The sequence below is a fragment of the Mus caroli genome, chromosome 9 (genome assembly GCF_900094665.2).
Source record: "Mus caroli chromosome 9, CAROLI_EIJ_v1.1, whole genome shotgun sequence".
NCBI classification, from domain to species: Eukaryota; Metazoa; Chordata; class Mammalia; order Rodentia; family Muridae; genus Mus; species Mus caroli.
The window spans coordinates 52,455,811-52,472,143 of NC_034578.1; the positions used below are offsets into that span (position 1 = coordinate 52,455,811).

The 16,333-nt window shown below is 37.2% G+C and overlaps 1 protein-coding gene across 2 annotated transcripts in view; it reads right to left on the reverse strand.

Annotated features, from left to right (window-relative positions):
- The window catches only part of Scaper (S-phase cyclin A associated protein in the ER), a 343,420-nt gene that overhangs the window by 161,432 nt on the left and 165,655 nt on the right, over nucleotides 1-16,333 (reverse strand). For both annotated transcript variants that reach the window (XM_021171564.2, XM_029481364.1), the window contains exon 24: nucleotides 11,249-11,375. In XM_021171564.2, coding sequence (XP_021027223.1) covers nucleotides 11,249-11,375 — 127 coding nt within the window. The remainder of the gene's footprint in view (nucleotides 1-11,248; nucleotides 11,376-16,333) is intronic.

The window sequence follows — 16,333 nt, forward strand, 5'->3', positions numbered from 1 at the left end:
CAGAGCTATGAGTTTCCCTCTTAGAAATGCTTTCATTGTGTCCCATAAGTTTGGGTATGTTGTGGCTTCATTTTCATTAAACTCTAAAAAGTCTTTAATATCTTTCTTTATTCCTTCCTTGACCAAGGTATCATTGAGAAGAGTGTTGTTCAGTTTCTACATGAATGTTGGCTTTCCATTATTTATGTTGTTATTGAAGATCAGACTTAGTCCATGGTGGTCTGATAGGATGCATGGGACATAAGTTAACTTTTTGCAAGATAAATGTTTAAATTTATCTTTTTCACAGATATGTATATAATTTTCTGAAGAATATAAAGGTTGTTTAAGTTCTTCCCTTGAGATACTTGACTAAAGGCACCTCAGGGCTGGTAAGTAAGGCAGCTTGGTGGGTGACAATACCTGCTGCCAAGCCTGTCATCCTGAGTTTCATCCCTGAACACCCACTACAAACACACACACACACACACACACACACACACACACACACACACACACACACACACACTCTGTAGGAGAGAAATGAGTTCTTCATGTTGACTTCTGGCCTCCATGTGTGAGTCATAGTATGTGTGTCCTCCCTACAAATAAATATAGAATAAATTCAAAACTAGAACTTTCGGGAAGTGTTTGATTTTCTTCCTTCTTTCTTCCTTCCTTCTTTCCTTCCTTTCTTTCCTTCCTTCCTTCCTTCCTTCCTTCCTTCCTTCCTTCCTTCCTTCCTTCCTTCCTTTTTAAGGCAGTGTTTCTCCATGCAGCTCTTGCTGTGCTGAAACTCTATAAACCAAACTTAGAGATCTGCCTGTTTCTGCCTCCTCAATTGCTGGGATTAAAGTCATGTGTCACTATCACTAGCTGAAGAGTTCATTTTATTCATAATACTGTTTTGTACTTCCCTGAGCACCAGTTTCAGGAAAGTTTATTACAGTGTTTAGGTTTAACCTGCCTATGAGTGATAATTATGGTTTTGAGTTTTTATGTCTACAACTCGTACACAAGCAATATTCTGCTCCTAGGAAAAAATAAAAAGTCATCCCAACAGGGTGGGTGTAAGGCTTATTTAGTTTAAAAGGCAACTCTAGGGCTGGGAAGATGCTCAGTGCGTAGTACTTGCATTTCAAGGATCAGGATACGAGTTCAAATCCTCAGAAGTCTCACAAAAACCTGGACAGTGTCCTATGTGCCTTAAACCCCAGTGCTGCAGAAATCAGGGGAGAGCTAGAAACAGGAGGACCTATGGTTGCTTGCTGGTCTTCAGGTTAGCTTCAGATTGAGTGAGAGACTCTGCTTCAAGGAACATAGTGGAGAATGATAGAGTAGAACACTTGACATACTCCTGGGGTCTTTGGAAGTGTCCCCCTTACCCTGCTGTCACCATGTGTATATACTTCACATATAAACCACATACATATTCATAAACATTTTTTTAAAACTTGAACTTTATGCCTACAATGTTAATTTCAATACAGATTTTCTAAATGAGGCTATACACTAGGTTCAGTTGTCAAGACAGGCCTCTTTTTCCATTAAACCAAATCCTCAGCTTATATTTGTTAAGTATAAAATGGCATACACTGCTTTCCATCATGTAAAACAAGGCTCAAGATCAAACATAAAATAGCTACACAAATTACTAATTAATTAGAATAGCCACGTCATAAAATTCTGGATTTATATACTGTTTTTTGACTTCAATAAATATTTTATTTTTAAAATGTAGTTTTAAAATGCCTCCAATGCCAGAGTAATCAATGAAAATCATTCTTATCAGTAATCATTTGGATAGAAAAAAAAAAACTAAATTCATGGTAAAAAGAGAAATTAATTCCAGATAGATAGTAAATAAGAGTAAAGGCAAAACTGCAGTCTCAAAAATATAGGAGGTAGGAGAATATTTTATAAGAAGGGGAAAATTATTAATATAAAAGATGAGATTAATACACTTGACACACTGAAAATAGACACTGTGAGTTCACTTGAAAAGCTAAGAATGGTGTCTAAACTCAAGAGAAAATTCTTATAAAATGGTAGAAAAAAACCAAAAAATTCAAACAGGTATCCCATAAAATGAAAAACACAAATGGTCAAAAAATATGTAAAAGTATTTGAACCTTCTAATAGAGTATTCCACCTGAAAATTATACAAGGTATTATAATAGCCACAAAATTGACAGAAATTAAATCTTAAATGCATATTTTAGGCAGGGAAAGAACCAGGGTCCTCACACAGTAATGAGAAGAGAAACTGGTGAAATTGCTTTGGAAAACTGCTTAACATAGTATAAAGGTATGGTATGTATAGATGACCCAGAATTCCTCAGGGAGTTTTTATCATGGAGTACCAGGATACATGCTTAAAAGTACACTTGTAATAACTCAACCAGGGACTTCTGACTGCAGTGGTGGGTGAGAAGGGAGGTCTGGATGAGGACTAGGACTGTTGTGCTACTATACTAAGCTTCTTTCCCTAAATTTCCAACCATCAAGAGCTATGTGTGCTAGCATATGTCTCCCAGGAGGACCTTGGCTTCTAATAGGCACTTCTGCTACCTAAGCTGCTATAGCAGCCACAGGCATCTATCCATTGACCAGCATCAAGTATCCTCACCAGAAATGCTCACAAGACGGATAATGGGAGCTTTAGAAACAGAAGTCTGAGCTGTTGAAAACCAAAAGGTGTTGTTAGAGTATAGTTAGTATGAGAATGTGTAGGGAGACAATGTGTAGGAAGTGGCCTTGGAACTTGAACCAGAGACAGACAGATGGACAGACATACACAGAGAAAAACTACTCGTCTTACCATGGATAAATCTGGGGTACAGTGAAATAACTTGTTTGAATTAATGAGATAGCATTCTACCCCCACACCTGGGGGGTCTATCAAATAACAACCCAGAAAGAAGAAGAACAACAGCATCCCAATGAGGGGAAATATTTACATAGGGTTTACTATCTTCTATTTCATGTTATTGCCAATTTAAGCTAAAACAAAACAAAAACAAACCCTTTTTAGCTTTTTAATGATTTTGCTATCATTTCCAAGTATTTTACTTTCATTGTTACACTACTGTGTTTCAACTTATATCTAACCAGAAATGATATTTCTGACTATCCCTTCTTTGTCCACACTGACAAAAACCTTGTTGTTTCCACATCAACTAGTTTGTCTGCTATCTCTCAGAATTCCAACTTGCTCATTATCTCCTTCCTCTATTCTTTTACTTCACAACTTAAAAACACCTTTAGAAAACCCTCAGAGAATAATAGCCTACATTTTCCTCAACCAGTAACCCAAATGAAGCTTAGTGAACCAATGAGCTGTATTTGGGTATGGGTGAGTGGTTACTTATTAGGGACAGAAATGACTCATAGACAGCTGCACCAGCAAAGCTCACTTGGGTATGAGTGACAGCCCACAAAGCTGGGAACCTGGAGCACAGGCCACAGCGTACAAGCAGCTCAGCAGGTTGGAGGGGATCCTTTCCAGGTGCCTCAGCTGGTCTCTGCTTCTTCTGGCTTCAGGGCTTGTCTAAGGGGGATTCTTTAGTGATTAGTCTTGGGGAGTGAGTATAGAGATTTTCTGAAGCTGTGTATTTAACTCCCTATGTTAAAAGTTTCCCTGCATGATGGAGTTTCCATCTACCCTTATACCATCCTGTCCTAGAATATTCTGGTGTTTCATCTCCCTATCCACACCCCATGTCTTTTTCATCCAAGATGATGCAGTTTTCATTGCAGGAGAAAGTGATACACAACTGGCATACTTCAGAAATGACATTTTCATGATAAAACTAGAAAGGCAAAAGTGACTGAAAATCCAAACTACTAGTTTATCTTAAAATAAGGAGAAGAGATTATGATTAGCCCCTCCCCCAAAAAAATTGGAGGGAAGACAAAAGGCTCCAGGATACTGGCAAGATTCTATTTCTCCAATAGTCACTGTTAAGATGATTTTATATCATTATATGCACATCTGTTTTATGGGGAGCAGGGTGGGGACAAATGACAACAATGACTACAACAAACAAAAGACATCCTTTTTAAAAAATATATAATTTATATATGTTAAATCTTTGTCTATGTGGAGAACACCACTTGTCAGTATGTCTTGAGTCTTCTAATCCCAGGTATCTGAGTAACATCTAACAAAACATTTCTTTTTCTTTGGGCTATAAATATATCAATTTTGACAAAATATGGAGCCATAGAAGCTATTTTAGCTAATTATCTGATGCTCTAAGAAAGTAGCTGTGTAAGCTGAGAACAGTGAGAACATAAAATGAATTTCTGGTATTGAATACTTTCCAGACTTTCCAGCTCTACACTGAAAAATTCCAACTGAAAATAAGAAACACAAAACCAAACTACACCATGGGTTGTGGCAGATCGGCAATGCCTAGAAGCCTGAACATAGTGTTCTGAATTCAATTAGTGGTGGAAATTCTCAAAGTTGAGTGATTTACCATCTCTCAGCCTAGGTGTGTGCTAAGTATCTGCAAGTGGTAAAGACCTGCAAATAGTTGGAAAAAAGATGGAGAGGAGTTTTGATGTTTGCTCTTTGTATGTTAATATAAATTTCCATGATAAAACTTGAAAACCCCATGCATGACAGGGTTGGCTAAAGACATTACAAAGTACATTGTGATTTGCATTTCCTCATCCTAGTTCAAACTGAATCCTGCTAGCCATGTAGCTTGCTTATTAAGGCTTAAGGGATTAACAGCTGAATCTCGATTTAAATTTGGCAGCAATCTAAAAACGCAGTAAGGGCAATTGGATAAACTCCACATCCAGTCTGTCTGCTTAAACTGTTTACTTACAGTAACAGCATACAAATGTCTCATGTTACTGATAAACCACAGAAAGTTCCTGGGACGCTATTACTATCCAATCATAAAAGTAATGTTCATCATCACAGAGTAATGAGAGAAGTCAAAGCAGATACAAATCATGCTCACTTGTATCAAATTCAACAAAACAGTAAAAATAAGGGAAATGTCTTTCTGGATTAAAAAAAATAGATATACATATGAAATAATGAGCATTTCTGCAACAGGATTCTTTTGTTCAGAACAATTTATTTTAGCTTTGGATTTGTAATGATAACTTTAGGCTGACATATAGAAAAGATTTAAGAATGCAAAGAATAGTTGTAATATGAACACAGTATTGAGTGTGAAAAGTATAGAAGCAGTCAAGAGTGTAAGCTTCACATGATGTCGTGGTGTCACAGTTGTAGCACTTTGGAGACTGAGTCAAGAGGATCACTTGAGTTTCGGGATTTAGATCAGCCTGCCCACAGTAATAATCTAAAATAAACAACAAAAAAGCAAAGCCACTCGAGTGATGGGTCGTCCATAACTTGCTTGTCTGAATAATCACTCTTCTGAGAAAACATCAAAAAATTTCTATGATTACTACCTATGTATAAATTGTAATACGTGTGTGTGTGTGTGTGTGTGTGTGTGTGAGAGAGAGAGAGAGAGAGAGAGAGAGAGAGACTGAGACAGCTATTTCTTGAATTTTAAATTACTGGAATTTAAAAAGCATATAGATATATACTTATAAGCATTGTGAAGTACAACCATACCCAATTTATAGTTTCATTCCTGATAATAATATTCAACCAATATTATATTATATGGCAATCTCATAAATTTGCCTTTTTAGGCACTGATATTTGAGTTAGTCTCTATGATCGATGCCATCTTTGCATATCTGTGTTAATCAAATATGATACAAATGCTCACAACTTTAGTTAATAATAGCAAACTTGTAAAAAGAGACAGCACCAACTGTATATGGGTGGCTGTGTATGTGTCATGGCACATGTGGGGAAGACAAAAGAAAATTTGTGTGAGTTTTCTTTTTCCATCATGTGGGTCCTAGAGACCAAACTCATGTTGTTATGATTGGTGGCAAGTTCACTGATTTTTTTTATTTTTGGTGTGGTGTCTGGAGGGGGTGTAGTTCTGCATACTCTATCTATTGTCAAATGGAGCATGGAAGTTACATATTATCATATTATATTTGAGCTTGCTTGTCCCTTTATGTCCAGTGGCATTTGTTTTGTTAAACCAGGCATGGCAGTATTTGATGCACTTATAAATAATATATCTTGAAGGGCTTTTCTCCTTTATAAATATGTAGTGACCTTTATCAGTTCTACATTTTGATTAAGGTCTGTTTTGTCAAATGTAGGGGCCTCTCTTCCTACTGATGGCTGACAAGGCCATCTTCTGCTACACATGCAGCTAGAGACATAGCTCTGGGGGTACTGGCTAGTTGTTCCACCTATAGGGTTGCAGACACCTTCAGCTCTTTGGGTACTATATCTAGCTCCTCCATTGGGGGCTCTGTGTTCCATCCAATAGATGACTATGAGCATCCACTTCTGTATTTGCCAGGCACTGGCATAGCCTCACAAGAGAGCTATATCAGGGTCCTCTCAGCAAAGTCTTTCTGGCATATGCAATAGTGTCTGGGTTTGGTGGTTGTATATGGGATGGATCCCTGGGTGGGGCAGTCTCAGGATGGTCTTTCCTTCCCTCTTTGCTCTGAACTTTGTCTCTGCAACTCCTTCCATGGGTATTTTGTTCCCCATTCTAAGACGGTACAAAGTATCCACACTTTGGTCTTCCTTCTTCTTGAGTTTCATGTGTTTTGTAAATTGTATCTTGGATATTCTAAGTTTCTGGGCTAATAACTGCTTATCAGCGAGTGAATAAGCCTATTAAAAATGGGGTACAGAGCTAAACAAAGAATTCTCAACTGAGGAATACTGAATGGCTGAGAAGCACCTGAAAAAGTGTTCAATATCCTTAATCATCAGGGAAATGCAATCGAAACAACCCTGAGATTCCACCTCACACCAGTCAGAATGGTTCAGATCAAAAATTCAGGTGACAGCAGATGCTGGCGAGGATATGGTGAAAATGGGACACTTTTCCATTGTTGGTAGGATTGCAAGCTTGTACAACCACTCTGGAAATCAGTCTGGCAGTTCCTCAGAAAATTGGATATAGTACTACCGGAGGATCCCACAATACTTCTCCTGGGCATATATCCAGAAGATGTTCCAACTTGTAATAAGGACACATGCTCCACTATGTTCATAGCAGCCTAATTTATAATCACCAGAAGCTGGAAAGAACCCAGAAGTCCCTCAACAGAGGAATGGATACAGAAAATGTGGTACATTTACACAATGGAGTACTACTCAGCAATTAAAAACAATGAATTCATGAAATTCTTAGGCAAATGGATGCATCTGGAGGATATCATCCTGAGTGAGATAACCCAATCAGTCCATTTTCTCTTAAGCATGCTACTTGTCTTTAAGAACAAAAGTAATTCACCCTTGCAATTGGTAAGCATAGTTATAGAAAGTTGTAAGTCTGTTTATACTGATTTCTCTTTCTAATACTGTTCTCTTTACATGCCTAATTATTTTACTATCTAATACCCTATTTGGAAATTTTGTTGAAATAATTTGAAATGGAGACTGTTATCATTATCCAGAGTAAATTTGTATATGCTTCTGTTAGGTTCCTGGGTTACTAGCAATTTGAAATCATTTAAGTCTTTTGGCATTGATTTGGAATCCCTAGTCAATTTGATGATGGAGTATTGAGTAGATACTCAGCTCTGCAATGATGGATATACTTCCACCCATCAGCTCTGTTTGAGTACTCTTTTATGATTTTAATTCAAAACATGATTTTCCTTCAGTCTTGATCATTTATGTTCTAAGACTCCAAAGATTTTTTCCACACAAGTTGGACAAACATGTAAACAGTAGTAGTGAGTCTCTCCTTCACATCTCCTGAGTCACCAACTGAACTCAGCTCATCAACTCATTACATTTTTAATAGTTTAAGTCATTTATATTTTGCCTTTGCCTGGTGTTACTGTCATCAGTGGGAGACCTACTCGGTCACTAGTGCTAATCTAATTCTCGTAGGTAATTTCAAGATTGTATTTAATTTCCTTCATAGTCACCTAGTGTAACTCTATAGCCCTTGCTAGGAGTTACAAAGCCTGTAGTCATAGCTTCATGTATGACTCACCACAGCTTGTTTCTGTGCTTTCTTTCTTTCTTTCTTTCTTTTTTTTTTTTTTTTTTTTTTTTTTTTTTTTGTTTGTCCTTCTCAAATTATTTAGCAGAAATTATCTGAGGTAGGCCAGGGAGGAGGCTTAGCAGGTAAAGGCACTTACTGAAAAGCCTGACAACTTAAGCTCCATCCTTGAGACCCATGTGGTAGAGAGAACTGACTTCTATGAGTTGTCCTCTGAACTCACACACATGTAAATAAATAATGTAGTAAAACAAAAAATCGATTATTTGAGGCCTAAGATGAAATTTATTTTACCATGAAGAATGCTACTTCAATGATCTCAGACAACTTCATACTTAACTCAGTATTTGAAATAACACAAGTGTTGTGAAATGGGGTTGTAAATAACTTCTGGGTTATAATTTTTATACCGTGCCAAGATGCCTCCTTCAGAGTCTCTGGCAGTAAACAGAAGTTCCACTATATGAGGGAGCAGGCTGTTATGGTCTTATCATTATGGAGGAAACCTTCTATTAGACTTCACACCTCAGCAGCCCTTATACTTCTTTCTCCAACTCCCTCAGGCAGGCAAGTGCTCATAGACACTCAGAAGCTATGCTTTCTAAGTTTTTTCTTTTGCTTTACCATTACAGATCTTTAAAGAAAATCCCACTTTCTCCATTAAAAAATGAGAGTTGATACAAATCTACCTGAGACAAATATCTCTATATACACGGAAATTGTTATATATTGTAAAAAGAATAACACATGCAATGCACTTTACACACTATTTATTTCTGAAAAAAAAAAAAAAAAAGACCTAACAATTCTAGGAGTTCTTATTTTGGATCACTTCCAAACAAGAGAGATTTTATCAATAAACTTAAGTTATTAAGTTTAAAATTTTCAGAATCTCAGAAAAATTATATAAGGAAGTGTATCAGAGAAGTAATAGAAACCACTAATATTTTGGGGTCTGAATTAAGAGAAGTCCTTAGCTGGGAATAGTAGCAAGTGCCTTTATGTCAGAACTTGGGAAGCAGAGGCCAACCTGGTCTACAGAGCTTAGTAACAGCACAGCCAGGGCTACACAGGGAGACCCTGTTTCAAAGGGGGGAGGTGGGGGCAGGGAAAGACAGATCCTCAAAACTCATTTTTTTTTTTTTACCATTCTCAGTGAGGGGTACTTAGGAGCCACCAGTCCCTCTCTTGTCACTGCTTTTAAATCTTTCCCTGAGCTTTTGTTACTCCAGGCAGCTTTCCAAACAGAAGATGGTTAGTCACAATTCCTAGCTGAATTACAAATATCACCAGTGGAATTACACTGCGGTGTCAGTGCAAATCTACAGAGCACAGGTCTCTGTGAAGCCAGTGTATCTTGGCCAGGTGAAAGGAATTTCATTACAAACGCAGCAGAGGGTCTTTCTCTGGCTCACTTTATACTTTTAGGTGGTCCTGCAGGCTGCACTCTAAGAACAGCTTCCCAGCAAGATTCCTGACACAGACCATTTAGACTAGGAGCCAGACAACACTTTTTCTCCTTTACATTATATAAAACCAGTGGTATTTTTTGTAAATTGCCCCTTTGTGCATTAAATAATCTCATTTTGGCATCTATGCTAAATACCCTTTAAAAATATAGATCATGTTAACTTTTTTCTTAAAATTTCTTTGAATAATTCAATCTAAAATAATTTTTCAGAGATTAGCTACAGTGGTGGTATCTTTAAACAAATACCATTTAATTCAATTTTTAAAAAATGATCAGTATATATAATATTTAAGGTTTCTTTTCTCTTGCCACATCAAATTTGTAAATACTCTACCTAGCGCATGCTGACAACTACCAATCTCTGAGCTCTTCAGCACTCTGGAAGGGGTATTGTAGAGAGGAACTCAGTATGTGTTTCTGCCAGAAAGCAGTAGTGAACGTGCTGGAGGACTGTACTATCCATGCCAAAGTGTAACTCAGCATAAAGGCTTGTCATTCAGATAGCTGAGAGCCCAGCAATTCCACACAAAGGCATAACCCCCAGCTTACCAGCACTGACTCTCAAAATAAGGTTTTTGGACTTATATCACCACCATCTCATGGGAAAATATTAAGACATTAAAATTCTTGGGACCCACACTAAAACTACTAAGTCAGAAATCCAATATGTGTTTCAACAAGCCCTCTAGTGATTCTGATGTCTGATAAATGGGTAAAATATAGTATTAACACAATCAAGTACTTTGTAATACAGAAGATGAATTAAAATATTCCAAGTACATTTATTAAGACTAATAAAATTAGAACAGAGATCTGACCAGTAACATAAATCTATGATATATTTTAAAGAGGTAAAACATACAATGGTTACTATATTTTTTAAGAAAGAAAAATTTGTGTGACAAAGCAATAAAACCATTTCAAAACAAGAAATTTTGTTTCCAGAAAACAAAAATAAAAATACTGCTAATAATTATAGATGGCCACTACTTTAAATGATAAATAAGATTTCACCTAAATGCTAACAAATAATTAACTTGTGATATTGTCATTTGGTTACCAGGAAATAATGTAAGTACATATGAAATTCTCTAGACAATTTTTAAGAATTATTTTCAAAGAAAATTGAAAGACATGAGAAAGCATGAAATTAGCCAGATAATGAAGTAAATAAACAATAAAAGGACTAGGGTAAAATAAAGTGACATGTTATTGATATTATTACATGGAACCTTACATTTAACATTTTCTTCTGTGTATAATAAATTCCATTAGAATCAGTATGGATTTTAAAGCGTTGCTGAGACAGTAACTCGTTAATTATTAAGGAAAATTATCAAATTTTCTGTCCAAAATGGGTAGGAAATTAGTATTTCATAAATATTTTGTTTTAATTTATAAGCTATATAGTTCAATGCTTTATATTTTGTACCATCAAATTACATGTCTGTATAGTTATCAGTCCAGAGTAAACAACTTATTTATAGGGGGAAAATTATCATAGAAAACCATGGTCTAATTAGGACTTCACTAAAAACAAAACAACAGAATAATAGAAAACCAAAAATTTGTAATTATTTATCAATTGTTGGCTGGCTTTTAACAACACAGAAGAAAAGCACAAATCTGCTATATTGCTTGTCATAGTGAGAAATCATCCCAAAGATCAAGGGTCAGGCAAGAAAGATTTGTTACATACCTCTTTCTCCAATATTCTCGCAATCTCACCAAGGGTTCGATCCAAAGCTGAAGCCTTATTATTTATCCAAGAGCCACTGTCTTGCACTTGAAGTTGTTTTACAAGATCTTTGGTTAATCTCTGAAGCCTTGAATACAAAATGAAAAACTGCATTAATTGTGTATGTATGTGTGTATATATATATATATATATATATATATATATAATAGAGTTCATCTTTCTAAACATGTGAAAACTATTTCTAAACATGCTACTCTCAATATCTACCTGAAATTTCTCCAGAGAGCAGCCAGGGGAGGCATAGAGACAACTTCCAGACTATAGATTTTCATTTTTAAGACCACATCTGTACTGGTGGCTTTTTTATGTCAACTTGACACAAACTAGAGTTATCACAGACAAAGGAGCTTCAGTTGAGGAAATTCCTCCATGAGATCCAGCTGTAAGTATTCTGGGAGAGGGGGAGGACCCATTATGGGTGGTACCATCCTTGGGCTGGTAGTCTTGGGCTCTATAAGAAAGCTAGAGAAAGTACCCAAGAGCTGAAGGGGTCTGCAAACTCTATAGGTGGAACAACAATATGAACTAATCAGTACCCCCCAGACTGTAGCTGCATATGTAGCAGAAGGTGGCCTAGTCGGCCATCATTGGGAAGAGAGGCCCCTTGGTCTAGCAAACTTTATATGTCCCAGTACAGGGGAATGCCAGGGCCAAGAGGTGTGAGTGAGTGGGTAAGGGAACAGGGCTGGGGGAGGGTATAGGGGACTTTTGGAATAGCATTTGAAATGTAAATGAAGAAAATATCTAATTAAAAAGATGAAAGCAAGCAAGCAAGCAAGCAAGCAAGCAAGCAAGCAAGCAAGCAAGCAAGCAAGCAAGCTGAGCAAGCCAGTGGAAGCAAGCCAGTAAGGAACATCCCTCCATGGTCTCTGCATCAGCTCCTGCTTCCTGACCTGCTTGAGTTGCAGTCCTGACTTCTTCCCCAACTTGCTTCTTGGTCATGATGTTTTGTGCAGGAATAGAAACCCTGACTAAGACAGCATCTAACACAACAACCAACAGAGAACACTAGCCTTGGCTGTAGTGACATAACCATTCTTTTTGTGTGATCCTCAAATTAAAAAGGAGTTGGGAGTGGGAGAAAGTAAGAGGATGATGATCCGGAACATAGTAAAGAACCAAAGAACCATGTTCTGATCCAAATCCCCCCGTTAGGCTCAGGCATAAAAGCACTGCAAATTCCCACAGTATCAATCTTCAAATGGTCCACTACCTAGGACCATTTTGTGTTAATTCTTACAACAACAGAGTATTCCTTTGGGCTGGATCTAGATTTTTAGACTCCTCAGAGAGGGGGTGCAGGTAAACATGTCATGATTGCTCTCCCTTTACTTTCCTTTACTTAGTACTATTCTTTGTTACTGCTTTTTTTTTTCAAATTAGATTATTTTCTTTATTTACATTTCAAATGCTATCCCCTATTTCCTCTCGAAAATCCCCTATCCTCCCCGCTCTCCCTGCTCCACAACCCACCCACTCCTGCTTCCTGGCCCTGGCATTCCCCTATACTGGGGCATAGAACCTTCACAGGACTAAGAAACTCTCCTCCCACTGATGACTGACTAGGCCATCCTCAGCTACATATGTAGTTAGAGCCATGAGTCTCTTTCCATGTGTTTTCTCTGATTGGTGGTTTAGTCCAAGAGAGCTCTAGGGTTACTGGTTGTTCATATTGTTGTTACTCCTAGGGGGCTGCAAACCCCTTCAGCTCCTTGGGTCCTTTCTCTAGCTGCTTCATTGGGGACCCTGTGTTTGATCCAATAGATGAATTTGAGTATCCATTTCTCAATTAGTCAGTCACTGGCAGAGCCTCTCAGGAGACAGCTATATCAGTTTCCAGTAAGCAAGCTCTTATTGGCATCTGCAATAGTGTCTGGGTTTGATGGTTCTTTATGGGATGGATCCCCAGGTGGGACAGCTTTGGATGGTCATTCCTTCAGTCTCTGTTCCAAACTTTGTCTCTGTAACTCCTTCCATGGGCATTTTGTTCCCCCTTCTAAGAAGGATCAAAGTGTCCACACTTTGGTCTTCCTTATTCTTGAGTTTCATGTGTTTTGAAAATTGTATTTTGGGTATTCTGTGCTTCTGGGCTAATATCCACTTATCAGTGAGTGCATAACATGTGTGTTCTTTTGTGACTGCATTACCTCACTCAGGATGAAATTTTCTAGTTCCATCCATTTACCTAAGAATTTCATGAATTCATTGTTTTTAATAGCTGAGTAGTACTCCTTTGTGTAAATGTACCACATTTTCTGTATCCATTCCTCTGTTGAGGGACATCTGGGTTCTTACCAACTTCTGGCTATTATAAATATGGCTGCAATGAACACAGCATGTGTTCTTATTACCAGTTGGAACATCTTCTGGGTATATGCCCAGGAGAGGTATTGCTGGATCTTCTGGTAAAACTATGTCCAATTTTCTGAGGAACCGCCACACTGATTTCCAGAGTTGTTGTACCAGATTGCAGTCCAAAAGCAATGGAGGAGTGTTCCTCTTCCTCCACATCCTCACCAGCATCTGCTGTCACCTGAATTTTTGATCTTAGCTATTCTGACTAAAGACTCAACAAAGAAAGAGAACTTCAGACCAATTTCCCTTACGAATATCTATGCAATAATACTCAACAAAATTCTTGCAAACCAAGATCATCCATCATGATCAAGAAGGCTTCATCCCAGGGATGCAGGGATGATTCAATATATGGAAATCCATCAATGTAATCCACTATATAAACGAACTCAAAGACAAAAACCACATGATCATCACATTTGATGCTGAGAAAGCATTTGACAAAACCCCTTCATGATAAAAGTCTTGGAAAGATCAGGAATTCAAGGCCCATACCTAAACATAATAAAAGCAATATACAGAAAACCAGTAGCCAACATCAAACTAAATGGAGAGAAACTTGAAGCAATCCCACTAAAATCAGGAACTAGACAAGGCTGCCCACTTTCTCCCTACCTATTCAATATAGTATTTGTAGTCCTAGCCAGAGCAATTAGACAACAAAAGGAGATCAAGGGGACACAAATTAGAAAGGAAGAAGTCAAAATATCACTATTTGCAGATGATATGATAGTATATATAAGTGACCCTAAATATTCCACCAGAGAACTCCTAAACCTGATAAACAGCTTCAGTGCAGTAGCTGGATATAAAATTAACTCAAACAAATCAATGGCCTTTCTCTACACAAAGTATAAATAGGCTGAGAAAGAAATTAGGGAAACAACACCCTTCATAATAGTCACAAAGAATATAAAATACCTAAGTGTGTCTCTTAACTATGGAAGTGAAAGATCTGTATGATAACTTCAAGTCTCTGAACAAAGAAATCAAAGAAGATCTCAGAAGATGGAAAGATCTCCAATGCTCATGGATTGGCAGGATTATAGTAAAAATGGCTATCTTGCCAAAAGCAATCTATAGATTCAATGCAATCCCCATCAAAACTCTAACTCAATTCTTCACAGAGCTATAAAGGGAAATTTGCAAATTCATTTGGAATAACAAAAATCTAGGATAGCAAAAACTATTCTCAACAATAAAAGAACCTCTGATAGAATCACCATGCTGGACCTCAAGTTGTACTACAGAGCAATTGTGATAAAAGCTGCATGGTACTGGTACAGCCACAGACACATAGATCAATGAAATAGAATTGAAGATCCAGAAAAAGCCCTCATATCTATGGTCACTTGATCTTTTACAAAGGAGCTAAAACCATCCAGTGGGAAGAAGACAGCAATTTCAACAAATGTTGCTTGCTTAACTGGTGTTAGCATGTAGAAGACTGTGAATTGGTCCATTCTTATCTCCTTGTACAAAGCTCAAGTCTAAGTGGATCAAGGAACTGCACATAAAACCAGAGACACAAACTTTTAGAGGAGAAAGTGGGGAAAAGCCTTGAAGATATGGGCACAGGGGAAAAATTCCTGAACAGAACAGCAATGGCTTGTGCTGTAAGATCCAGAATTGACAAATGGAACTTCATGAAATTGCAAAGGTTCTGTAAGGCAAAGGACACTGTCAATAAGAGAAAACAGCAACCAATAGATTGGGAAAAGGTCTTTACCAATCCTAAACCCAATAGGGGACTAATATCCAATACATTAAGAGTTAAGAAGTTGGACTCCAGAATAACAAATAACCCTACTAAAAAATGGGCTACAGAGCTAAACAAAGAATTTTCCACTGAGGAATACCAAATGGCTAAGAAGCAGTTAAAAAAATGTTCAACATCTTTAGTCATCAGGGAAATGCAAATCAAAACAACCCTGAGATTCTTTGTTACTGCTTGTTTGCTTGAGCAGCAGATGAGTCTTGAGACAATCTTCCAGACATGTTCCAAGTCTATTTATCCTCTCTTGTCTGTCTTCAAACTTTTCAAATATGGTAGATTCCATAACATATAATTTTAATCAAATTCTTAAAGATTTCTTAGACATCCTCCTTTGTTTCATTCGTTACTTACATTAGGCATGCCCCAGCAATGCTAATAATGTCAATTTAGTTCCCATAATAGAATAGCCAATCTTCTCAATGCCTTGAATCAAATTTTTTTTTTTTTAGTTGACTCAATAAAAACACTTGCCAGTGTTTTCTACTCATGACTCTGACAAACTCAACCATACTGTGGATTTATGATCTCAGTGAATTTCTCCTCTGCTAGTTTCCTATCCTCCACATTTTTGCTTCACACCATTCCATTCTATTTAGAATGTAAGCCTCTTTTCTTTCTTTCACTTTTATAAGTTTATATTTCTTACATAGAAAAGAGGTTACTACAAGAAAAATAATCTTGCCATTATATCCAGTCATCCATCTCTCTTATTACATTTCAGGAAGGTCCCCTCTTCACCAGTAGAGCTAAACCCTCTATACAAACTGCAATGCATGAAGTCCTTCTGGACCTCAATTCTTTTTCTTGCTGCATTAGTCTTTGAAAATGCTCATTTGTATTATTTATTTTGTTATTGAAAATCAGCCTTAGTCCATGGTGATCTGATAGGATGC